Source organism: Candoia aspera, chromosome 3 (genome assembly GCF_035149785.1).
Source record: "Candoia aspera isolate rCanAsp1 chromosome 3, rCanAsp1.hap2, whole genome shotgun sequence".
Taxonomy (NCBI): Eukaryota; Metazoa; Chordata; class Lepidosauria; order Squamata; family Boidae; genus Candoia; species Candoia aspera.
The window spans coordinates 122,308,470-122,335,716 of NC_086155.1; the positions used below are offsets into that span (position 1 = coordinate 122,308,470).

The 27,247-nt window shown below is 37.4% G+C and overlaps 1 protein-coding gene across 1 annotated transcript in view; it reads right to left on the reverse strand.

Annotated features, from left to right (window-relative positions):
* CTNND2 (catenin delta 2) overlaps positions 1-27,247 on the reverse strand; it is a 246,117-nt gene that overhangs the window by 111,125 nt on the left and 107,745 nt on the right. Inside the window, exon 5 of the mRNA XM_063299934.1 lies at positions 23,030-23,162. Within this exon, the coding sequence (XP_063156004.1) occupies positions 23,030-23,162 (133 nt within the window). The remainder of the gene's footprint in view (positions 1-23,029; positions 23,163-27,247) is intronic.

Sequence of the window (27,247 nt, forward strand, 5' to 3'; positions counted from 1 at the left end):
AGAGGTCAGACTAAATGCAATCCCTGGGAAAGGTAATGGCAACCCACCCCAGTATTCTTGCTGTGAAAACTAAATGGATCAATACGACCAGAGATATGTCGGTATACCATCGGAAGAGGAGACCCCCAGGTCGGAAGATGGTCAAAATGCTACTGGGGAGGAACAGAGGATGAGCTCAACTAGCCCCAGACGTGATGACGCAGCTAGCTCAAAGCCGAAAGGACGGCTAGCAGCCGACGGTGCTGGTGGTGAACGGCGAATCCGATGTTCTAAGGATCAACACACCATTGGAACCTGGAATGTAAGATCTATGAGCCAGGGCAAATTGGATGTGGTTATTGGTGAGATGTCAAGATTAAAGATAGACATTCTGGGCGTCAGTGAACTGAAATGGACTGGAATGGGCCACTTCACATCAGATGACCACCAGATCTACTACTGTGGACAAGAGGGCCACAGAAGAAATGGAGTAGCCTTCATAATTAATAGTAAAGTGGCTAAAGCAGTGCTTGGATACAATCCAAAAAACAGTAGAATGATCTCAATTCGAATTCAGGGCAAGCCATCTAACATCACAGTGATCCAAATATACGCCCCAACCACAGATGCTGAAGAAGCTGAAGTAGAGCAGTTCTATGAGGATCTGCGGCACCTACTGGACAACACGCCTAAAAGAGATGTTATTTTAATCACAGGAGACTGGAATGCTAAGGTGGGCAGTCAAATGACACCTGGAATTACAGGTAAGCATGGCCTGGGAAAACAAAACGAAGCAGGACATAGGCTGATAGAATTTTGCCAAGACAACTCACTCTGCATAACAAACACTCTCTTCCAAGAACCTAAGAGACGGCTTTATACGTGGACTTCACCAGATGGACAACATCGAAATCAGATTGACTACATCCTTTGCAGCCAAAGGTGGCGGACATCTATACCGTCGGTAAAAACAAGACCTGGAGCTGACTGTAGTTCAGATCACGAACTTCTTGCACAATTTAGGATCAGACTCAAGAGATTAGGGAAGACCCACAGATCAGCTAGATATGAGCTCACTAATATTCCTAAGGAATATGCAGTGGAGGTGAAGAATAGATTTAAGGGACTGGACTTAGTAGATAGGGTCCCAGAAGAACTATGGACAGAAGTTCTCAACATTGTTGAGGAGGCGGCAACAAAATACATCCCAAAGAAAGAGAAAACCAAGAAGGCAAAATGGCTGTCTGCTGAGACATTAGAAGTAGCCCAAGAAAGAAGGAAAGCAAAAGGCAACAGTGATAGGGGGAGATATGGCCCATTAAATGCAAAATTCCAGAGGTTAGCCAGAAGAGATAAGGAATTATTTTTAAACAAGCAATGCATGGAAGTGGAAGACAATAGAATAGGAAGGACAAGAGACCTCTTCCAGAAAATTAGAAACATTGGAGGTAAATTCCAGGCCAAAATGGGTATGATCAAAAACAAAGATGGCAAGGACCTAACAGAAGAAGAAGAGATCAAAAAGAGGTGGCAAGAATATACAGAAGACCTGTATAGGAAGGATAACAATATCGGGGATAGTTTTGACGGTGTGGTCAGTGAGCTAGAGCCAGACATCCTGAAGAGTGAGGTTGAATGGGCCTTAAGAAGCATTGCTAATCACAAGGCAGCAGGAGACAACGGCATCCCAGCTGAACTGTTCAAAATCTTGCAAGTTGATGCTGTCAAGGTAATGCATGCTATATGCCAGCAAATTTGGAAAACACAAGAATGGCCATCAGACTGGAAAAAATCAACTTATATCCCCATACCAAAAAAGGGGAACACTAAAGAATGTTCAAACGATCGAACAGTGGCACTCATTTCACATGCCAGTAAGGTAATGCTCAAGATCCTGCAAGGTAGACTTCAGCAATTCATGGAGCGAGAATTGTCAGATGTACAAGCTGGGTTTAGAAAAGGCAGAGGAACTCGGGACCAAATTGCCAATATCCGCTGGATAATGGAAAAAGCCAGGGAGTTTCAGGAAAACATCTATTTCTGTTTTATTGACTCTTCTAAAGCCTTTGACTGTGTGGACCATAACAAATTGTGGCAAGTTCTTAGTGGTATGGGGATACCAAGTCAACTTGTATGCCTCCTGAAGAATCTGTATAACGACCAAGTAGCAACAGTAAGAACAGACCATGGAATAACAGACAGGTTAAGGTTGGGAAAGGTGTACGGCAGGGTTGTATACTCTTACCCTACCTATTCAACTTGTATGCAGAACACATCATGAGACAAGCTGGGCGTGAGGAATCCAAGGCTGGAGTTAAAATCACTGGAAGAAACATTAACAATCTCAGATATGCAGATGATACCACTTTGATGGCTGAAAGCGAAGAGGAACTGAGGAGCCTTATGATGGTGAAAGAAGTGCAAAAGCTGGCTTGCAGCTAAACCTCAAAAAAACCAAGATTATGGCAACCAGCTTGATTGATAACTGGCAAATAGAGGGAGAAAATGTAGAAGCAGTGAAAGACTTTGTATTTCTAGGTGCGAAGATTACTACAGATGCTGACTACAGTCAGGAAATCAGAAGACGCTTAATCCTTGGGAGAAGAGCAATGACCAATCTCGATAAAATAGTTAAGAGCAGAGACATCACACTGACAACAAAGGTCCACATAGTTAAAGCAATGGTGTTCCCTGTAGTAACATGGCTGCGAGAGCTGGACCATAAGGAAGGCTGAGAGAAGGAAGATCGATGCTTTGGAACTGTGGTGTTGGAGGAAAATTCTGAGAGTGCCTTGGACTGCAAGAAGATCAAACCAGTCCATCCTCCAGGCAATAAAGCCAGACTGCTCACTTGAGGGAATGATATTAAAGGCAAAACTGAAATACTTTGGCCACATAATGAGAAGACAGGACACCCTGGAGAAGATGCTGATGCTAGGGAGAATGGAGGGCAAAAGGAAAAGGGGCCGACCAAGGGCAAGGTGGATGGATGATATTCTAGAGGTGACGGACTCGTCCCTGGGGGAGCTGGGGGTGTTGACGACCGACAGGAAGCTCTGGCGTGGGCTGGTCCATGAAGTCACAAAGAGTCGGAAGCGACTAAACGAATAAACAACAAACAATTCCACTTATATGAATTAGAAAGAGAAGTCATTTGGCATCCTTTCAGTTCTGTCCTAAGCGGGTCTTCCGAGATCTGACAATTAAGCCTCTAGGGACTTCCTCTGAATCTGGGCCCACTGCCAACAGTAAAACTGAAAACAAAACAAAACAAAACTGATCTAATAAATAGCATGACAACAAACTTAGACAAGCTGACCTTGAGAAGTGCTGTAAAGATCTTGCTTGGATGACATAACCTCTTCCTTTTCTCCCACCGTGGCAGAAGAAACTGAAGTCAGGAACTCTTTTGCCCTGCTATCCAGAAACCAACAAGATTTTGTCTTTTAAAGATTTGTGGGGCTAAGACATAATAATCTCTAGTCTGATTATCAATAGCCGTACAACTTTTTTGCCTGCAGAGTCCAATTCCTCTATTAAAGAGCCTGAAGAGCAGTCTGACGTACATTGCAAATCTGATGGCAACTTAGCCCTTCCTTCCTGCAACTTATTAAGTGCTGACACAATTATTTCCTAGCTGGCATGTACATTCTACTGTTTGGTCTTGTTTCAGTGAAGATTTTATCACATCATCTTCAAAACAATTATCAAAAGCTTTTACCTTCTAGCTTACCAGTCCAACTGACTGATATCTCTGTGAGGAATGTGGATCCACTCTTGCAACAGAAAGATACTTATCAGGAAGGTCATCCTAAATTGCCTCAGGAGTTTAGGAATAGGTCATTGCCCAAACTGCTGCCTCTCACCCATACAGATCTCACCTGACACCCAAGATCTAATGTCGCTGAATGCCTCTATCTCTCCTTTACAAGATGTCTTGTCTGAATGACTCTTAGCCTTAGTTCGCACTATATGACTGCTGTCCTGGGATGGGACAACACTCTAAACAGTCAAGATCTGCTTTTATGCTGTTCTTATGCCAATCTGAAATGCTTTTTACAAGAGTTAAATTAGATCGTAGATCTCAGAGGTTTCATTTCTTACTCCTTCAGAGCTAGATTTAGCCAGAAACAAGGTTGTCCTCTTGGGAGCATAAGCCTTTTAATACCTGCTACCCCGCATGCTCTTATCTCATCTGCTACATTTTGTGATCAGTTAGTTATAGCTAACCCTTTAACAATTGGACATATTAGTATCTTTCTCATTATTACTATTTTTTTTACTCCTTCATGATGTCATTCCTCAAATCAAAAGACTTGATCATTCTGAAAACTAGCTGTCCAATTTAATGATCCAGTAATAACTGCAGATGATCTTAATGTAAAAAACTAAATGTAAAAAAGGGGTGGACTTTGATCACATGGTTGTGGCTGCCATCTTCACTTTTTTGACACCCTTCCTGCAGACATCTATGTGTTCAATTATTTGTACTACTGCAGGCTAATAATTTAAAACAGATTATTGAACAATTAGCAATGCTCATGAATGTTTTGTTATTTTCTAGCAAATTATTAGCTCAATACAGGCTTATCTATCAAATTTCATTTTGCCACAATCCTAATACGCACTTTAAGTCTTGGTTTGACAAAGACTGAGCTCTAGCCAAGGCCATGGTAATTTCAGCCTACAGAAATGCCCATTTCTATCATGATTCCCCCTCTTGTGAAATGTTTTACTCATTAAAATAGGTGTTCGCTAAGCAAGGACTACCTGTAAATTAGTAGGCTTTATGCTAGATTTCTCTATCATAAACTTTTAGATTGGTTGTATCTAGAGAACATACTGCCCCCTGAAGAAATAGGATTTAGATAAGATATTCAACTATGGATCAATGTTCAATCTTACACCATTTAGTTTCAAAATATTCCAGACTCTTTAAACATGTGTTTTATGCAATTGATTTAAGGGTGATTGTCAACTCTATTCCTCATGAAAGACTTGGGAGGAAATTAGCTGCAACGTCCATTTTTTAACACCGAAATACTATTATGCAAATCAGAGATAACTGTAATGGCAATCTAACTGCCCCCATTCCTATCTTAAAAGGGGTTAAATAGGGTTGTATTCTTGTTCTTTTACTGTTCAATTTCTATATTAATGACACTGTCGTGGCCCTTGCTAAGCCAGAGTTTCATCATCCAACTCTTGCCCATCAATCATCTCCTGTCCTAACAAGCAGGAACCATGCCGAGATGAGGAATAGGTCTCTAGTGTTTTATTACTGCTACATTAGACAGAAAATCCTAACAAACTGAAGAAGCGTGAGAAAATCCATACAGATAAACCCCAAAAGTCAAGGCAGGTCTGTTCTGTGTCTCTTTGAATGACAACTCAAATTCTCGCTACTACGCATGCATTTCCCCCCCTGGATAGGGGCCCCCTCCTGCTCACCATCAGCGCTCATGACATCTCCACTCTTCTGTTTGCAGATGATGTGGCCATCCTATCTGTAACTCGAGTGAATCTCTTTATTTTATATTATTTTATTTTTTTCCAAACACATTTTATTTCTTAATTATGCATTTTGAAATAATATAAAATAGTAAAAATAAGAAAATGAGGTACAGAGAAATATAGGCAGATAAGCAACAAATGAGAAATATGATTAAAATAATACATTCTGGCCCCAATGTTATTTAACCTTTATGTCAACAGCATCCCAGTATTCCTCTGCTCTCAGGATGTCCATATGCAAAATATACTTAATATATCTATCAATGTTCTTCTGTATGTGGATGATGATATGGTCCTTATGGTACAAACTCAAGTTGGCCTAAGGAGACTACTCTGGAGGTTGGATGCTTACTATGCCATTAATTCTTTATAAATCAATAAGACCAAGACCAAAGTAATAGTATTTGGAAAAAGGCATACTAAATACACCTGGTACTTGGATAGGGAACTTATAGAACAAGTCAACTCTTTCTTATACCTAGAGGTAGTTTTCACCAAGATAGGTATAGATACCCATTATCATGGATAAACTATCTTAAAAGAAGTGTGATGAGGGCCTCAGCCAACTCTAAAACACTTCTGAAATTACTTAATATAACTACCCAGGTACCCTGGTCCCTATATTAAAGTTCTATAAGGCTAAAGGAACACCTATGGCACAGAACTGTGGAGACTGTCACAGTCATCATTACTTGAACAACCCAGACCTGCTTCCTAAGATCAGTTCTAGGAACAGATAAAAGCACTCCAGCCTCTGCAGTTAAGAGCTGAAACAGGCATCTTCTCCATCCACAGCTCTACAACAATTTGAGCTTTCAACTATTGGTGGAAGGTACTTTCAATGGACCATGATAGATTACCTAAAAAGTGTCTTGAACAGTCTGGCATGTCCCATCCTATCTCATGGCTAAATCAGTTTACCAAGACCATCTCACTCCATGGATTTGCATTTCCATACTTTATCTCAGTCGGCCACCAAACCAAGGACATGTTCAAACAGTGGGTTCTGGATATTAGTGCTCAAGTTGACATAGAGACACTTGCTACCATCAAACCCTTAAAATGGCTGGCCCAGAACAAAAAGACCTTTCAACAAGAAAAATATATAACTATGGGTCTGACACAGGGCCAAAGAACATCCCTAACCAGAGCAAGATTTGAGCTCCTGGATTCTATGGTAAACATGGGTGATTTCATCAAGTACCTTATCCAGACAGGATATGCATATGTGGCATGCCACAAATACAGGACATCATTCATATGCTGCTTGATTGCCAACTATATGCATCAGCCAGAGCACAACATTTGAAGTTGCTAATTGATAGAATAGCCCACTGGGGCCCCATCAATAAGCTATCTTACTTCCTTCGAGGTACAAATGGACAGTAAGAAAGACTGCCAAGTTTATAGCTGAATCCATTCAACTGAGAGCTTCCTATCTAGTTCAGATTGGGGTTGCCAAGGGGATGCTCCTACCTGATTATTTCACTGAATATTTTTATAACCCAATATGCTGTTTTATTTTATCTTATTTCATCTGATATGGTCACTAATCCATAAACAATAAACTAAATGAATATATTCTAATACATCATTAGAAGCTTATAGTATTATGAGATATTTCATATCCATTTTCTAGTCAAAATCCATGTGTCCCTGTTAAGCTTTAAGCTAAAAAATGCTTGGTTAACTTTGTTCAAATCTTTTTAAAAAGTGAATAATGCATTCTTCCAATCCTATAAATTACACATCTTGTTAAAATATGGACTTTAAAACTCAGTTTTGGATGTGACACAATTTCATGTACAAAATGGTAGTCCAAGAATGGTTTTGAATTAAAATTAAATTTATAAAGTAAATCCAGCAATCTGTAACTCAGATCAGCCCTTGTAGATGCCTACCTGCATTAGCATCTTATTTTCTAGGGAATTTCTTAAACTTAACTATCCAAAGACCAAGGTTTTAATATTCTCTAAAAAGTATTTCAAATCCCCTGTTAGATGAGAAATTAATAAAAAGGCCGTTTGATCAAGTTAAGACTTTCCAAGTATCTAGGCATCCACTTCCAGCCTTCCACCTGCTGGAGTAATCAACTGAGCAAACTTTCTGTTAGAGCCCTAAATATGTGTTCAGACACAGAATTCAAGTCAGTAACTCACGTATTGCTAAACTGTCCATTGTATCACTCATGGGGTCTGGTACTCATAAACCCAATTGTCAGAAGTCTTAGTTGTTTTTCTGACCAAGAGGTTACCAAACTTATTCTACAATTTCAAACATGGGCAATCACCAAAAAGGTTGCCAAGTTCTTTGCCAAGCCATAGCTGTGGCTTGCCAAAGTCAGTTAGCAACACTTTTTTTTAGTACTAATTATTTTAGATTTGACTTTATTGTACTTTGAAGTATTGCATTTGTGTTTTATTTGTCTGGGACCATAAATAAATAATAAATGTTCTTGAATGATATGGAATTGATTTCCAGCACCAAAGCAGAAATACTAAGATTAATTCAGTGAAGTAGGTAAAGGTAAAGGTTTCCCTTGACGTAAAGTCCAGTCGTGTCCGACTCTAGGGGGCGGTGCTCATCTCCGTTTCAAAGCCTTGGAGCCGGCGTTGTCCATAGGACACTTCCGGGTCATGTGGCCAGCATGACTCACGGAACGCCGTTACCTTCCCGCCGAAGCGGTATCAATTAATCTACTCACATTTGCATGTTTTCGAACTGCTCGGTGTGCAGAAAATTCAGTGAAGTATAAGAGATTAATTCACTGATCTTCTCCTTAATATAAAGCAGTTATTAAGCCTAACAGCTCACCAAACTCTGCAAACCAAGGGATCAGGATAAGAGAACAGCAAGAATGAGGGGAAAAATGGTAAAATATATGATTTTTTTGTAAAATAATTTAATCATTCCTAAGATGCTTTGATTAAGGTGACTAATAGGGTTAGTTACTTGCAAGGGTCACTCTGGTTTTAAGCACAGTCACTGAACCTGATACTTTACATAACTGACAAAAGTCTCCCCCCATTTTTTTTTGGCATGCGGCTGCTGCAGTGCCATCATTTGCAGCATGCCGGATATCCAGAGAAACAAATTAGGGCAGCAACTTCATGGACAGCTCTGAATTGGAACAATTCAGTTGGAACAATTGAATTGGAACAAGGTTGGTTAAACCTGTCGACTCTGCCTTCAATAAAAGAAAATTTGTTCTGAAGTACTCTAATCCTCCCCAGGTTAAATATGTATTGGGGTTTAATTTTACCATAGGAAGCACCACCTGCATGATTTAATTGGATGAGAATATTAGTGAATCAACTACAGAAAATTGTCAAGACAAAGCATTTGGTCACACAGGTCAATGGCATACAGAAAAATACTCTTGGGGAAGAAATGACAAGCTAATTTGACAGAAAGCATCCTACATTCCTTACCTTAATGCTGCCCCTGATATTTGCAGACTGTATCAATGGAACTCAGAGATAGGAAACACAATAAAATGAGGGTATTAAATTTGTAAATTCCTGGTTGAGTCTTAGATAGTATAAGTCCTTTGAAATAGGCAAGGTCAAGAATCAGCCATGGTAAGGATTCCAGGAAAGCTATTTAGACTAGAATAACTACAATTGAATAACAGAATCTTGAAAGCCTATCCACATTTCTCTCTCTAAACAAAATAATGGGGTTAGTCGGAGTTCCTTTTTCATGCTTTCTTCTTTCTCGGGACTGAGTAATCTTTTTTCAGAGTTTCTTTGAATAGCTTGCTCATTCCTTCACCATTCCCAAGGTCATATCTACAGTATATTTCTTGACAGACAGCCAACCTCTAGGAAGTGGTGGAAAAGTTGTGAGAAGTATCACTGCACGGATCTTCCAGATATTAGGAATATGAATCTATCTATCTGAGTCTACTTCAGGAATGTATACATTGATAATCATGCTTGATAGAATATTTGATGATGGTGTTACCTCACATCATCCACTAGAAATAGCAAACATAGGTCATAAACTATTAAGTAAATATTAGTTTAGGAAGAGTAAAAAAAGTAGAACATATGCTAAAGCCACCTCTGAAATGTAAAGCTCAGATGCTTCTGATCACTGTGTGGTTGAGATATTTTTGTTAAGCAAATATTTTACAAGCTCTGATATAGAAAAGTGTTAAGGGTTTGAATGCCACAACATGTTTTGATACTACTTTTGCCTGTTTTAACTAGTCACAGTTGTGTCTAGTAAAAAAAGAAAGACTTTTTGCTTCAGAGAATGATTTAAAGGTAAGTGTAGTCCACCCAAGACTTCAGAAAGATTCAGCTTCCTAGGAAATCTGATAATGGTAATAGAATTTTTAAAGCACACTGATTTAATGGCTTAGCCAAGAGAGAGATACACAAAAGGGATTTTTGAACATAAGGTGATAGTTCACATAACTGACTGTAATCCTGCAATGATCACTTTACCAACACATGTTGTTTCAGAAGCATCTCTTCAAGAATGTACAATGAGAAGAGTGCAAACAATAGTCCTGAGTTTGTAAAATTAATATCAGAAATTCTGAACTGTGCTTTGGTTTTCATTTCTACAATGTTGGTAGATCATAGGCACTACCATTGTTTACAACAAGGTACCCTGGATAAGAAAGAAAAACGTTGCTTTCCCATGCAGAAGTATATCAAAAGGAAAATCGCTTGGAAATTCCTTTTTCCATCAAAGCAATATGGTTATATAGAAAAAGGAAGGGCTTATTGAATCTTCTCCTTTTTCCCACTAGCCAGGAAGAAACCAAATCAAAACAGTTTTGTCCATTATTGCATGTACCCTCTAGAGCCTTCAACACAGGATGAAAGCTATCAGAATGAAGGGCAGTCATGGAGAAAATACAATGAACCAAAGACAATAATAGTTTAAAATTGGGAAAGAAGCTGGCTGAATGCTTTATAAGGAAATAATGTACCCAGTCATGTAAAAGGTCACTGTCCTAATTGCCTCTGGCAAGTAAGAGTAATTTTGTAGTAAATGACAAAGAAGCCTAGCATTGAAGTGTCCCCCCTCCCCCATGTTTTCCTCATGTTTCTAAGTAAGTCAGAAGGAGGCATTATTTGCAACATCAGCAGCTGTTGTTTGGCTTTCCACGTTTGTTTGGAGTGAGGTAAAAACTAAGGGAAAGTTACCAAAAGTCACTGTAATTGTCCCTAGGAGTAATGCTTGACTCTTATTAAGCCAAGTATTAGGAAACGGTTTGGGAAGTACCAGCAATGGGAACACCAGCAAAACTCAAGTGCAGCTTAAGTGTTCACCAAAGTTTGAAATTGGCTGTAACAAAAATGTGAAAATTTCTTTCACACTTCAACCTTCTATAGAGTAAATTTATGACATTTATAATATATCTTACATTATAAGTTGTTCTGACAGTAGTTTCATGAAAAGAAGAGATTTTAGTAGATGCTGGAACATTTTATAAGACTGAGGGACAGAAAATAATAAAAGATCACATAAGGCAAAAATTATTCAGATTTGTATTAAAAAATAATAATTTTTTACAGCTGCTTTACCCCCCTGACTTACATCTGCTTATCTTCTCTTATAGATGTTATACCTGAAAAGTGAGTTCACTGCATAATTTCATAATGGTGCTTCATGACTTACACAACTCATTATTCTAAGTAATAATTTTCATTCAAAAGGATCTGCTGTATGTGGTGTTAATATTACTTGCATTCTAATGATTTTATGAATTCTTAATTTACAAAATGATGATAACTGACCTGGAACAAACAATAAAATATCATTTCCCTTTCGAGATATAGTGTATATTTAGCTTTAGCCTAAATACTACATTGCACATGATGACATTTATTAGTTCCTTAAGTTGAAAAATGGAAAGGTTGCACATGAAATGAAGTATGCACTTTATCATCATCTAAAGAACCAAATGTCACATAATTGCTGCATGAACTAATTTACTAAGATGAATGAGAAATTATACTTCAGTCTTTTGGAAGCATTGCTAAAAGATATGCTTCAAGGTGCTGTGTTTAATGCTGAATTACACAACTATATCTTGGAACGATATTGGCAAAAGATAAAGATTAATGTGCTCCAACGTCATAAATATATCTAATAATTTGGGTGAAACTGCATGTGTATTTTATGTTTGAGAAAGTATTGGGAATTGAGGCTGGAGCTGTGGACAAATCAGACTTCTGTGGGTACTGTATAGCTGTAAAAGCTGAATACCAAGAAAGAACACAAGAAAGAAGACTGATACATTGGAATTATGGATTGGGAGACAGTTACTAAGAGCACCAATCACTCCCGAACCAAAAAAAGCTGACTGCTGCTCTGAGGCAATGATCAGTAAGAAGAAACTCATATATACAGTAAGTGTATGAGGTCAGTGGATGATGGATTAGCAAAAAAGACTGTACTTGGCAAGATTGAAGGACACAGAAAACAATGAATAATGTGGATGGATGGGATCAAAGAGAATACTGGAATGCCCCTGAAAGAGCTACAGACTACTACCTGAAAGAAGTCATGTTTGTCCATACAGTCACCAGGAGTCGTCTGCCTTGATGAGACCTAACAAAATTAAACTTTTGAAGTTCAAGTCATAATATTTAATATATTTTTAGAACACTGCCATCACACATAGCCTAAAATAAGCTGACAAACTCTAACCAAATTTAGACCATATGGGATTTGACATTTGACCTGCAGACATCACCAGAACCAAAAGTTCCAGTGATGTTTAATCAGAAAGTGGAACCAGCTTAATATAAAGGAACTGAAGAGGAGATACAGCACAATGGTGTTGATCTTCCTATTCTCATGCTTCCCCAGCTCAACTTTCAAATTCTAAAATTAGTTATTTCCAGGGTGCAAAATTTAGCTTGCTTGACAATAGAGCTTTATTTTTAAAGAATGGAGTAAATTCAGCCTTCAACATGTACCTACTGTATAAATATGCAAACGTTAAAACTTTCTGGGCTAAGTGTGTATGCATATTATTATTATATATATATATATATATATATATACACACATACATACACACACACACACACACACACACACACACTCTGCTTTCCCACCCACAACAAAAAGCAGTTATTCAAAATGCCCAGCATACTATTAAAAACGGTAAAAAGAATAACCAAATAATAAAACATTTGTGAGAAGTGAAAAACAGCAGCAAAAATAACAATAAATACCCAAACCAACGATCAATAAATAATACCAAGCTTGATTTCTAATCAAGCTGACTGGAACAGTTCAAAGGGTTCCCATATGAAATACCATACGAAAGAACATATTGCTGCTTTCTAGGTATAGAACATGTTCAATAACTAAGGCCTACATAAATCTCTTTCCTCACCCCCTGGATTTTTTTTGTTGAAATTTATTTCTTAATCATTTTTTTAAATAAAAAAGAGGGAACAAGCAAAAAGAGAGGAAAAGAAAAATAGTACAGACGTATCATATCTATCAGAGAACAAAAAAAATTATCAAGATTGTACAGTTAGTGCTCAGTGTATCTTTGCTTAGAAATCAACCATAGAAAACATGAAATTACATTTAAGTACATTAAATTATTTTAACAATGTAAGTAAGAATTTAAATTTCTGACCTAAGTGCCAAAATCTCTACTATGTGTTATTTAAAAATACAAAAAAGAGGGGAAAAAAAGAAAAATATCTACTAAAAACATTATTAGTTTCCAACTTCCCCTTTTTCATACTCTAACTAATGTACAGTATTTATAGACATTTAAATTTTTGTGGGTGTCTCTGATTTCAATTCTATTGTCAGTTCTTTTTCCCTTTAAAAACCATACTCTAGATACTTATATTTGCCTTGCTGTGTCATACGTAACTCTCAAGTATTCATTGAAACATGCTATATTTTCATATAGGTTAGCCTCTTTAGCAAAGTGGGATGAAAAAAAATGAACTGAAAATTAAAAGCCTGCCTGCATATAGTTTGGAATTACCCACCCCCTGTAATACACCAGACCTCAATCCAAATATGTTTTAAGAATGTCTTTCCCTGATGGCTTTTCCCAGCCATTAACTCCAGTAATTTTCTTGGCCATTTTATTGGACAGTTTCATTTTATAGCTCTGCTTTATTAAACTGTTGTAAACCACTTCAGAATCTGTATAAATGAAGCGTGGCATAAAATATTTAGGTAAGTAAATAAGTAGAACAACAGAATATAAATCCAATTTAAACTGCAGCTGAGAAAGGTACTACATTTCACCTTCAATACTTAAGTATTTAAAGTGATATTAGTGTGAACACCTTGACTGTTTTTCAAATCTCAAAATATGAAATTAAAAATAATGTCAAAGGAAAACCACAATACTTTTAATGAAATAATCATGACTGCTAAATATGTTTTATAAAGCGTGATTAAGATGGCCACAGGAGCTAACTTGGTAATGTGTTGCTAAAAAGAATAGCTAGAGGGAAGCTGAATGAATTACAGTGAATCAACACATGGGTGTTGACTGCTTCACTGAAGTGAGGCAATGGCTTGTTCCCTGCTCATCTCATCAGAAGGAATGGTTGGGCATGGATGTGTGTGTGTGTGTGTGTGTGGAAGATGCAATGAAACATTATGCTGTTGTATTCTCCTATACATGGTTTATTGTTTTTTTCATTATTGCTCACTGTTGTTAAGCATTTTATCCAGTTGGCCTTTGGCTGTAAATAACAAAATCTCTTGACGTTCAAATGCAGTGAGAGAGACCGGCCACATCACTTCCATACATGCTCAAGAGGTTTCCTCTTTCTCTCAATCCCACGTACTCTCCCACCTGATGCCACTGGGGATATACTTAATGGAGGCACTAGTGCCTCTTGAATTGTGTGACATCAGCATGCTTGACTAAATTGCCTAAGCTGACCTGGTTTTGCCATTACAGATAAATTATGATCTAGTGCTGACATAATACATCCTGAGGCTTCTCAGTTCAACATTCATCATCATTTTCATTAATTTCATAACACTATGTATATTCATGGTGCTGTACAAAAACTGAAAGAGCCTGCAATCTAAATCTAGATACAACAGAACAAGCAAAATGGAGGCAGAATAAACAGGGAAAAGGTAAACTTTTATTACATGTATTTGATTTGGTTATATGATATATATTATTGGGGCAATGTAGATGCAATCATGATACAATTAATATATACAGCCTAGTTTTTAAAAATCAAGCTCTTGGTTTATCATCTTAATCAGCATTAAAATTGATACAAATTTAACTCCATCCCACCCCCCGAAAAAGGAAGAAAGGGGAAGAAGTAAATAAGTAAGTCTATGGGAATGCTCATGACTGTATCATAACATCTTCAGTGAGTCTGTGTAACGATGGTTTCAGAGGTCAAAACAAAACAGTAATATGAACTGTTCACTTTTTTAAAAAATAGAATACTTCTTTAAAAAAAATAGGGGAAAGAAGAACATGCTAATTTCAACAGGCTCAACTGATGGCAAAATAACAGAAATTTAGGTATGTCTTTTCAATGAAAAAGAAATAAAAGTCTCAGTTGGTGTAATAATGGTTATAATTAAAATAAAGATTGTAATTAAAACTAACGTTTTAGGACATTCATTCTGGATAAATACAAGATAGATGAACTAGACAATGGAAACCTTGCAAATTCAGCAAGTCCTTGTAATGGGATTGTTTAATGTTGCAATTTTAATGCAGTTTATTGAGAAGAATATACAGCCTAACTCAATGAAAGAAGAACAAAATAAAATAAAAGCTCCTTTATGAATGTATATAGATTATTGAGGGGGTCAAGAACATAGAAATACATAGGTGGAGGAAAGAAATGCCTGTATGTTGTTATATGTTGGAAGAATCAGATCAAGAGTAGAGACATTCACACAGACTAACTTTTTAGCAGTGCAGAAAAGCAGTCATTTGCTGTGATTAAATGTGATGCTAACTGTGGCTTCTGATAACGTATCCCTTCTCCCCCCCACCCCACCCCTTTAAGAAAACCCAACAACATAAATCCTGGTTTTACTTACAATTTACAGAAGGCTTGAACAGACAGTTTGTAATTGTCCAAGCTGACCATCGCCCATCTGTGGCTCTTTTGTTGACTGCCTCCAAGTAAGATAAATGGGAGAATGACAGACCATGTATTGCTGGTGAAAATTAGCCTGTAGGCCAAAAGTTGGGCTGGCCTGCTATACTGAAATCAGTAGAAAAGGAATGGGAGAAAATATTTCTAGTTTCTATCCTGCATTCATTCTAATTACTTTTGTTACTATAAAATGATGGGCAAAGATGCATGAAGTCAATGAAAGCAATATTCTCACTTATAAAAGTGTTTGTTAAGGATGGAAGGCAGGCAGAGAAATAGAATGGATAGTTCACTAGTCACTGCCCCCTTATTTTGCCTCCCTACCCAGTCTGCTGCCACTGTGGCTTTCATGGGTGAAATTAATTTCCTAGCATATAGGAGAAAGTCACTGGAGCCAGAAACCTTTGTGACCTGTTATATCATTGCCACTGATGGCCTGCTGCCATTTTCCATCACGACAAAATGATGCTGGCATGTGAAACCGTGCAATGCGATCCTTTTGTAGAGTGATCTCATACAGAAGAGCTAGATTACTTTAAAACCATGAGAAGTTACTTCAAAAGAATGACCTCTGTGTTTTACAAAAGTCCCTTTTTAAAAAAAGTTCTCAACTAAATGTATGCTCCTTTTCACTGTTCTTCTCCTTGTTTTCCTTCTTAGTAAGGTAGTGTAAGACCTATCTCTCAATTTCATCTTTTAAAAAGTCTTCTAAGCTGGAGACTTTTCCTATGTAGCCTATCACCAGTTCACATGGCGTATCATTTCTACCATATCAATCTAGCTGGTTTTCAGCCTTCCAATATAATTTCTGCTTTTTTTCAATCAAGCTCTGTGATGTAAGGGCTACCTTGTTATGCAGAAATGGATTACCATCTACAATTAATTTGTGCATGCATACACACACACACACACACACACACAAACACAGATTAAAATAATGGGCTAGAAACAGAAAAAGGCCATTTTTACAGAGGTATGTAGCAGTTTTCACACACACATACAAAGCGTACATTCACACGATTCTTAGTACTACAGATCTTAGTGGAAGTCACCACAAAAGATTTCCCTTTATCTTCATTGCTTGGCATCTGGAATCCATTTCTTGCTCATACTCAGTGTGTTTTCATAATTTGGTCTATTTCAGATGTGGAGGACTACAACTCTTATCATCCCCACACTGATTAGCTACGCAGAGCTAAGGATGGCATAAGGTGCAGTCCTATTTTATTCTCACAACTGTATGACACAAGTCCAGCTGAAACATGGTGACACATAAATTTCATAAATGAGCAGGAATTTTTACCCGACTTTTCTTGTTCAAAATCAAATACATTATTTTGCACATGACAAATATGCAATTGTTTTCAGATTCAGGACCTACTTGGACTTTATGGACTTTCAACCATGAGTGAAAGTTTAGTCAAGGACAGGTCAAAGAATTACATAAGGCAAGGACCGACACTAAATTTGGTTTCATTTCAATTAGATTAACTAAAAACAATATGATCACTGCTCTTGCATTAAAAGTAACAATTCAGGATTAACATTTGGAGTGAAATCTGGAATCCTCACCCAAAGCCCTAAGCCTCAAGCCTGAACATCCTTTTATGCATAAATAACTCTGCCAATTGGACAAAATAGGGGCTGGGATGGGATGAAATTATGCTGAGCTCAAATCAAATTAAGAAATTTGAAGTTCCATTGAATTATTTTTTAAAAACAAGTGAAAAACAAGAAGCACAAGGGCTATTACAGGTCTTTTAATGCCTTCTTGTCTGGCCACTGTTTTGCAAAGAACTTGCCATCAATTCTTCATGTTTGCAGAACTATGGAATTCAAAGAAGGAGTAGGTTTAATTTTAATTTCTTCTACAGTCACAAGAACTTCAGTCTGACCATATCTGGACCAGCAAATGTGACTTTTGTAAAATCTAATCCCAATTGTTGATGGAATGCTCTGAAATGAATTGCAAATAATACTGACTAATGCCACCAGTAATCATTTAATAAATGAACTGTTCATAATGTTTCTAAGGTTTTAAGATCGAGTACAGGTCAAAAATGAGTTAGAGAGTTAGACTGGGCAGTGAAAATCAAGGTTCAGCTTCAAAACTATTCTTTTAACCTAATATAATTCTTACTATTTGTGTGGATTAAATGAGAAAAACCAAAATAAAGAGTGCTTTGAATTTTTTGCAGAAGGGTTGGGAAATAAATTTTATGTGATATAGCAGCATAAAATGTTGTGTTTTATTGCATATTAAATGAAAATGAGTTATTTCTTAATCTAAGAATAAAAGTTTGATTGTATTATGTTGTCTTCATACTGACACAGGCAGCACAACCTTTTATACCAGCTGCTGGTTGGCAAGGATACAAAAAGAATGTTGGTCTAGAGGAGCCTTTAGTCTGATAACAAACCAGACTTTTTTTTTTTTTTTGTCCTGGCTCAGCTGGGGTAATTTCTGACATACTTTGTTCCTGTATTAATTCTGGGCTTGAAAATTATTCAAACAATGCATTCTTAGTTTGGATTTTTGCTATGCCTTTCTGCCTCCATTCACTGTAGCTTCAGTTCTTAGGAAGAAGCAGAAGTATGTAATCCAGTCCAGAAAGAAAAGATAAAAAAAAAAAAGAGATGGCAAAACTGAATATAATACTAGAATAATGAACTGGATCTTTCTAATACAGCAATTCCTAATCAGAATCGTTTAGTCCACTTAAATTATTCAGGCATCAATACAAGTTTGGAAAAGAAAAATTAAATGCCTTCCAAATGAAATCAATAAAAGCAAACATAAACAGTGTTTTGTGAATACAAAAATGGTTCCTGACACCTAAGCAACCAACTTGAGGCATCTGTCCAGGAAGCAATCATCGTCTCAGCCAAATGCCCTTTTAATATGTTGGTAGCCAAGAATTTAATCCATCAGCAAAGCAGCCACCAAAACAGTAACAATGTATTTCAAAATACAGTCTTTCCTTTTGTTTCTGAGTGGGAGTCTTACTAAAAAAAACCCAGCAATTCAAAAATCAGACTGAAATGCAAAAGAACTTTTATCACTAGTTCTTAACAGTAACTTTTATTTATTATTGAGAAATATTATTTTGGTATTACTTATACAGGCAGTCCTCACTTAGCGGCCCTAACTGGGACCGGCAACTCCCCTGCTAAGTGAAGCGGTAGTTAAGTGGGAAATCACATGACTACCACTGTGCTTTCTGGCTGGAAAGAGACAAGACTACTACTGCAGCCAGTTTCACACCTCTGGCTTTTGTTTGCCTCCTAACCACTCCCCTGCCATTTGGAATACTCCAGTGCCTGCTTACTGTCTTGTACCCATCAAAAGCAATGCAATCGCTCTGGCAGCCCAGGGCTGGAAGCCACAGGCATACTACACAAACAGCTTACAGTACTGTCTTGAAATCTCTTCCTCTCCAATCTCTCTGCTCTGTAGTGGTGGGGGTGGGGGGGGAGAGAAAAAAAGCAAGCAATTTCTGTAGGCAATTTCTCCTTTGCCTGACCCTTTCCCGCTGCCCCTGTGATCGCACTGCTGTCAATGTGTAGAAGAGCAAACAGCTTGCTCTCTTGAAATCCCTCTCCAATCTCTCTGCTCTGCGAGGGGGGAGGAAAGGGAATCAAAGGAGAAATTGCTTGCTTCTCCCCCCACCCCCACTCACAGAGCAGGGAACTTGGAGAAGCTGTTTATGTAGTGTGTCTGTGGCTCCCAGCCCTGGGCTGCAGGTGCGACTGCACTGCTTTCGATATGTAGAACTGCAAACAGCTTACTCTCTTGCAATCCCCGCCTCTCCAATCTGTCTGCTCTGCAAGGGGGGAAAAAGAAAAAACCACAGGTCAGGCACAGGACACTGCGTACCGACTGTAATGGTGATCATGTGACTGAGGGACATAAACGCAAAGGTTGTAAATAGTTGTAAATTGGCCATAAAGTTATTTTTTGAACACCATCGTAACTTTGAATGGTGGCAGATGGAGCGGTCAGTAAGCGAGGACTACCTGTATTTCTAATCGTGATTCTGAAGCAGGCATTTTCTGCAAATTGCACAAAGGAGTTCAGTAGAGAAAATAATTTAATAAATGAGGAAATAATGTTAAAACCAAAAAAGGTATATAAGTTAAGCTATAGTATAAGTGTCACAGCTGCATTGATCTGAAACAAGGCTAAAGCATGGCTGCCCCAAACATTTTGCTCCCAAAATGAATAACAACCCCTCTTCCTTCCATTTCATATTCAAAAGTGAACTGAACTAGTATCAGAATTTTATTTCAGCACTCATAATGAAACAGCCTCTTTTACCATGTCTGACTGCAGCCCCATATAGGGCAGGGCAACAAATTATATTTTTCAAAACCTTGCTGTCATTCCCTGTTTTTTAGCATTTGTGCTTGAAGCAGTTGCTGTACTTGATCTAATGACAGAGCTAGATCTGGACTAAAGGGTTCCTAAATCAATCTGATCTCCTTTTTTCATAGAGTGGCTGGTTTAGTTGATGATGAAAATGTGGTAGACATAGTAAATCTGATTAGTTGAGAAGACTGCAACACATGGATTGGTCTGTGCTACCATTATATGGATACAGTGTTAGAAACAACTGTACCCAACAAGGCTCCATATCTAGATGGAAGGAGTAATTAAATAATGTACCACAGTACTCTGTTCTAGCTCCTGTACTGTTCAAAATATTTATAAATGACTTGGATGAGGGGTTAGAAAATATGATTATGAAATCTGTGAATAACACAAAGGTAGGGGGATAGCAAACATGCTAGAGGATAATATCAAGGTTCAGGAGGATTTTGACCAGCTGGAACAAGGACAGAAACCCAAAAGATGGATCTCCACAGAAACAGATGCAAAATCCTTCTCTGAATAGGAAAAAGAAAATGATATGGTGGGGACACCATATACTGGTAACAGTGTGTATGAAAAGTATCTGGATATTTTGGTGGCTCATGCACTGAACAAAAGCCAACAGTGTGACTGACCTGCAAAAGAAAAAAATGGAAATGCAACCCTAGGCTGCATTAACAGAGTATATTCCTGATTTTATTGTAAACTGTCCAGAGTCCCCCGTTTTTGGGGGAGATGGGCGGTAATAGAAAATTGGAAAATAAATAAATAAATAGTGTCAAGATCAAGAGAAGTAATCTTTCCTCTCTATTTTGCACTGGTTAGACCACATCAATAATACTGTATCCAGTTCTGGGCACTACATTTTAGGAAGCACACTGAAAAACTGGACCATGTCCAGAGGAGAGCAATCATGATTATAAGAGAATTTTCCTGTAAATTTCCTGGAAGAAAAAACTTACAAGGAACATTATGAATTATTGGCTATGTTTAGCCAGACAACAGATGACTGCAGGAAAACATGACAGCTGTCTTAAAAGTATCTGAAGGACTGTCACGTAGGAGACAGTAAGCATCTGTTTAGTGTTGTTCCACAAGACAAGAGAAGAAACCATGAGTTTGAATTATAAGGAAGCAGATTGGACATTAGGAAACATTTCTTACCGTAAGGGCTGTTTAATATAGAACAGATTGCTTCAGGAGGAGGTAGACTCCTTTGCTGGAGGTATGTAAACAGAGGGTAGATGGCCATCTGTCAGGGATGCTGTAATAGTGCACTGGACAGGCAGTTGGACTAGATGATCACCAAGATCCCTTTTGTCTCTTACATTCTATGATTCTAAATCAAGCAGTCCAGGAAACCTTGACATATGAAATGGAAGCATGCCATTTGCATCAGGTTCTCATTTCATAGTTTAAGTCCTGTGCTTTGCTCAGTATATTCAAAAATAAGTTTGATATTGCTGACTCACTGCAGCTCTAGGAAGAAGTCAAAAGAAGCACATTTCTGACAGAGCAGAAGAGCAATCCGTAAGACCTAATCAGAAAAGCTAATATGCAGAGTGGACTGATTAGCTTCTCAATCACTAAGGCTCCTAAAGGACTTCCTGAAGTTAATGGCAAAAGAACAATGTACAGAAACAGCCCAAGAGTGAACGGTCCAATGTCAGTGGAAAGGAGCTGCTGGTGTACAGTTAAAAGATACCATTACCTATTAAGTTGCTTTTGCAAAAAAAAAATCAAGAGATGAATAATCATCTTAATGGAAGATTCAGTAGGAAGTATTTGTGAGAATGAAAGAACACTTTGGGCATATCATATATACATAATAATAATAATACTACGTAATAATACATATCAGAATAATAATCTTTTTGAAATACAAAATCCTTTTGAAGAAAATTACAACTTCAGGTAGTTCTCACTTACTGACTTCACTTACTCACTAACTGACTGCAGTAGGGCCTGGCAACTCTATCACTAAGCAGCACAGTTGTTAAGTGCAATGTCACATGACTGTGCCGACTTACAATGGCAGTTCCATCAGTTCCCGCTGCAGTTGTTAAGTGAATCACCCTGGGTCATTAAGCATGATGTCACATGACTTCAACCTGTGACTTCCTGCTAGTTTCCCCATTGACTTTACTTGTTGGAAGCCAGCAGTGAAGGTCACAAATGGCAATCACATGATCACGGGACACTGTGACTGTTGTAAATGCAAGCCACTTGCCAAGTGCCCAAATTGCAATCATGTGACCATGAGACGCTGCAACAGCCACAACTTTGAGGAGCAGTCATAAGTCTTGTTTTTCTGGGCTGTTGTTACTTCAAACAGTCACTGAATGAGTAGTTGGTAAGTGAGGATTACCTGTACAGTTTTTGGCAAAATTTCCTATAATTGCTGGCATTAACATGATTTCCCCTTTGCTCCCCATGCCATATGTGAACTATGTAAATCATCTCTTTTTGGAATAATCCTTTGTAGAAAGATACGTAATGTTATATGCCTGACAAGAAGAAATGACAGAAGTCCGTCACTTGCTTTCAAGTTTCCAAAGCAAAACCAAGACAAATTTGCCTGGATGAGGCAGCTGTCGTATTCCATAAAAATCAGAGTCACCTGCTTGTTTGTTAAGTAAGGATGCTTAAGACAGGCTAATATAAGGTAATAATACTGAAAAGCTTTTGAAAAGTGGTATTTTACAGCACCAATTATTTCTGTTTAACCTGGCTGAACTAGATGACTTATTTTCCTCTCTCATCAAGACCTAGCTGTAAGGAAAAAAATTAGACAAAAGTGGTAACAAAATTGAATGACACACTCTTGTAACCGAGTGCTGAAAGTTGCACATACTTTATGATAAAAAGGGCATATTTGCTTTCTTCCCCCAAAACATAATCCATGAAGTCTGCCCCAAAATGGGCCAGGTCTGCAGACCAGCTCAAACCAAGGCACTACGCAGAAGGACTTAATGAAGTAACCCCAGAATTGCAACAGCAAGATGCAGACACACGAACACACGCAGAGACATATCCGCCTCCTGTTAAATGATTTTCTTACCTCAGCTTTTATCTTATTGTCGCCAAAGCAGAGATGCTGTAAATAAGCAGCAGCATTAGATTGTACTGAGGGGAACTGATGCTGTAACATCTGAATAACTTCTGGAAGTTCTGGATCTCTCCATCCAAACTCTCTGTATACAAGAAACAAGAAAAGATCTATCAGTGCTCCTGTGGTTGCAGTGCTAATGGTTTTAATGTATTAAGACAACAGGAAATATTTTGTGGGTGAGGGAGGTAGTTACCTCTGGAATGTATATGAAAAAGTAATTACTGCCATTACCACTCCTAATTAAAAAGATACTTAATTATTATAGGGAATAGCTTTCGTTTGATTAGGTTCTTAGAGTTCTATTATTCTAAAATAATAGAAATAGAATGCACTATAGGAAGCCCTGATAAAGAAAAGAAAAGACACAAAAAGCACAGCCAATATCCACAGGCATGCCGTCTCACTGATGTGGAGCAACACCAATCCCAAGGACAAGATTTGGGGGGGAAACGGCTTTCTCACCAAAAGAAGACCTTGTGGGTTAATGAGCTGATTGGCCACTTAGTGCAGCAAGAAAGGGCAGCACAGATGCAAATGCAAGATGCCATTTCTTCCTGTCTTCTCTTGAAGCGACTGCTATGCAAAATCCTTTAGCCCATTCTCTTGAACAGACTGGACCAATGCACTGCTTTTACATAGGTGTGGGGTTCATTTCTTGACTTTGGTTTGTTTTATGCTACCCCTGCTATTTCCAAACCTTAGAAAGCACCCCTCCCTAGCTTCTCTTAGCATTCCAGCAAAATTATCAACATCATGTGTGAGCGTGCATGCATGCATGCGTATGTGTATGACTATACAAGTGCAGATTGTATAAAGGTAACCAGCATATTTGCTTTTATAAATAAATTTCTTCTTTTTTCTGCCATCAGATCAGTCTAGACTCTTATTTATTTATCCCTCCTTTCTCCTGGTGAATACATGTTACATTGCAATGAGATGACATTTCTTGCTAGGTTGATGGCATAAGTCTAACTCTCTGGTAATTACTATCTGCATTTGTACATCATGCTAAGCTAAAGATCCTTGTTCACTGACCCAAGATATGCACAGTGCACAAGTACACACAGACCCTCTCTTCTGCTTTGCTTTTCTTTGCAAAAGTAATGAAGAAGTTTCTTATTATATGACTAGGATTATGGTTTAATTACTCCCAATCTAGCCGATCCTCTGGTTTGACCCCTCCATGTGTGATACACTGCTACATCTATGCAGCCAATTTTGTGATATTCTCTTTTATTTCAAAGGAATCTGTATATTTTGCATTGTCACATTTACACGTTACTGTTTGTCTATGACATTTTAGTTTCGGAACAATTCTTGGAGAGATGTTAGTTAATAGAGAGTCTCCTTACCGAAAAAAATGCTTAAGAGGAATCTATATTTTTTTCCATATAACAAAGTAACAAGTTGCATCTCTGTGGATACTTCTTTTCTCCTCTCATGTTGTGTCTGTGTGTGTTTGGGTGCATATGTGCATATGCTCTAAATCATATGTCTAGGAGGAAGGGAGCTTAGAACGGAGTAGTTGCCAATATTCTCAGCCATTACTCAACTGCCTTTTCTGTAAGGATGCACGAGGGATTTTTTTTTCTGTAATATTTTTAATCCTTAAAAAAAAAGCAATGGTATATTGGCATTTTATATACAAAAAATGGCAGTTGCCTGTTGTTCAGTATTTTGTTTAAAACTGTGCCCACCTGCCCAGTAGAAAAGGGAAAAGCTAAGCTGGGGTGTTGGGATGATCATAGGAGACAGCAGTGCCAATTAGTTGAATGGGCTTTGGATAACCATGTGTTTCATGACTAGCCATATCCACCATGTTAATAATTTTATGAACAACCAAGCCATGGTAAACACTCTGTGGGATTGCTACAACTTGCTTTCAAAATTTGGAACAGGCTAGACAATTAAATTAAATTGACTCGAAATTAATGTGACCAACCACAAAAATGATTTTATTGTATTTTAAGATTACATTCCAGAATATTTCATGAGATATAGAAACAAGAGTTTTAGGGAAAAAAATAATATTTTTATAGTATACAATGTGAACAATTCATAATTAACACTTATTATATATATATATATATTATTTTTTTAACCTTTTATTGTGTGACCTAGAATTTATAGAATTTAAATTTGATGTAGGGCAGAAGTAAAGATATATTCTTTTATTTTATATTCCCCGTTCCCACTGATATTCTTAATTAATAAAAATCAAGCTGCAATGTGATCTATGGTTAATGTTATAGTAATATTTATAAAGGCTAATTTTTAAAAAGTGGAAGCAAATCTTTTCTTTCAGTGACCATTTATAGGCCACTTGAGGGACAAAAGAATTCTGACAACAGGAATAGTTTTGCAAGGATTAATAAATGGTTAAGTGAAGAATTTTTTAGAAGAATCCAAAAATGCAGGTGAATTTTTTTTCAGAATGGAATACTACTTACTCATTTTGAAAATGGAGTTCTGCTGTTCTGTTCTATTCTATGATGAATTCAATGGTATGTATTTCTATTTGTAATAATACATGTTTTTCTACTTGTTCTTATTTTAGACAACAGTGATAAAAACATGGTAACCCAATCAGGATTGGAGCTCTCAAATGCAAGGTGAGAGAAGGCTAATCTTTGTTTGGTCCATGCATGTCCACAGAGCTCAAGAAACAGAAGTGGCACATTGGAAGCACTTATGGAGACCTTGTTCTGTTTAGTAGTCACTCCTGTACCTCATATTATTTTTCTGCACCTCTCATCAGGCTTGGAAAAAAAATGCTGGCTTGTGTTTAAGATAAACTGACTTGCAATAAGATATGATTACAGACTCAGGAAGTGTTACACCTTTTAACCAGAATCTGAGTCATGTACAGCTTAGCATTGTACATGATTTCAGTCACTGTATGGAGAAGCTACAGTGAGGAAAAGTGATAAAGAAAAAAACATCTGATAGAAGCAGTCCCAAGAGCCTTTTGAGGATTCTTGGCCCCTAGGAGAAACTTTGGGAGAAGCAGGCATTTGGCAGACCATCCCTGTTGGACCAGCAATTTCTATTATCTTAAGTTCTGAATACAAGGCTTTGTTGAATTAGGCTCACTGAAAACTTATTTTTGCATTTTTGTGGCTTTCCTTCATAAGTCTGTAGAACTGCATCATATTAATTAATATGCACTATAGTATGTTCTTCGTTTACAACTCTTTCCATTTAGCATGGCCATATGCAACAATGAACATTTCAAAGACTTAAAACCTAATGTATATTTATAAAATACATGGTTGACTTTATAGAATAATTTTGGAGTTCCCCCCCTCCTTGCATTACTATTTTTTGCTCAAAATGAGAGCAAATCTTTAAATATTTCCTTTTCATTTTTGTTGCAGGCTCTGATATTTTTTTTCTCCCTAATAAGAAAAATTTCAAACAGAGTCCCCCAACTTGCATTCATATCCTCTTCTGAAGGACCATTAATTACAGAAATACTCAGATAATTTCTCACTAATATGCTAGAGATTGCCAATTTTACTGATTTACTGTTTAGAACACTGACTCTGTCTGTGCATGGAAATAAATGGACAACAAATGGCTATAAACCAGTTACCTGAAAGAACATACCTGCTTTGCAAGATTGGTGGACAACAGTGGTCAGACTGTTCATTAATTTAAATTAGTAATAACTGGGATAAATCTATTACATTCTCAACAGCATCTGTTGAAAGTGAGTAAACCTAGCACCTGTATTTTATAGGTAACAATTGTTCTAGATGAACAATATTTAGATTTCAACAGTGGATTACTTCATTTAAACAAAAAAGTGTATTTTAAAAGATAAAATAACACTAGCACCCTGCAGTGGAGAATAAACTTAATATGACAAGTAATAATGTATCTGCAGTTAATAAATATCTGTAGGCAATATGGGCATCTAGTCCATACTATTTCAGAAACCTATAATCGTATCAATTTCTTTTCATGAAAAAACTGGAACATCTATAAACCTCACAGAACTGATTTACAACAGGAAGCGTATTTTGACCTGAAAAAAGAATGCATTTTGGTTTTTCCATTCTACACTCTCAGCAAAATCATATTCTTGTCCACTTCGGTTTATGTGCCATGGAGACTGGTCAATTTTGGATGCAGATCAGAATGGAGGGACAACTGGCTAGAGAT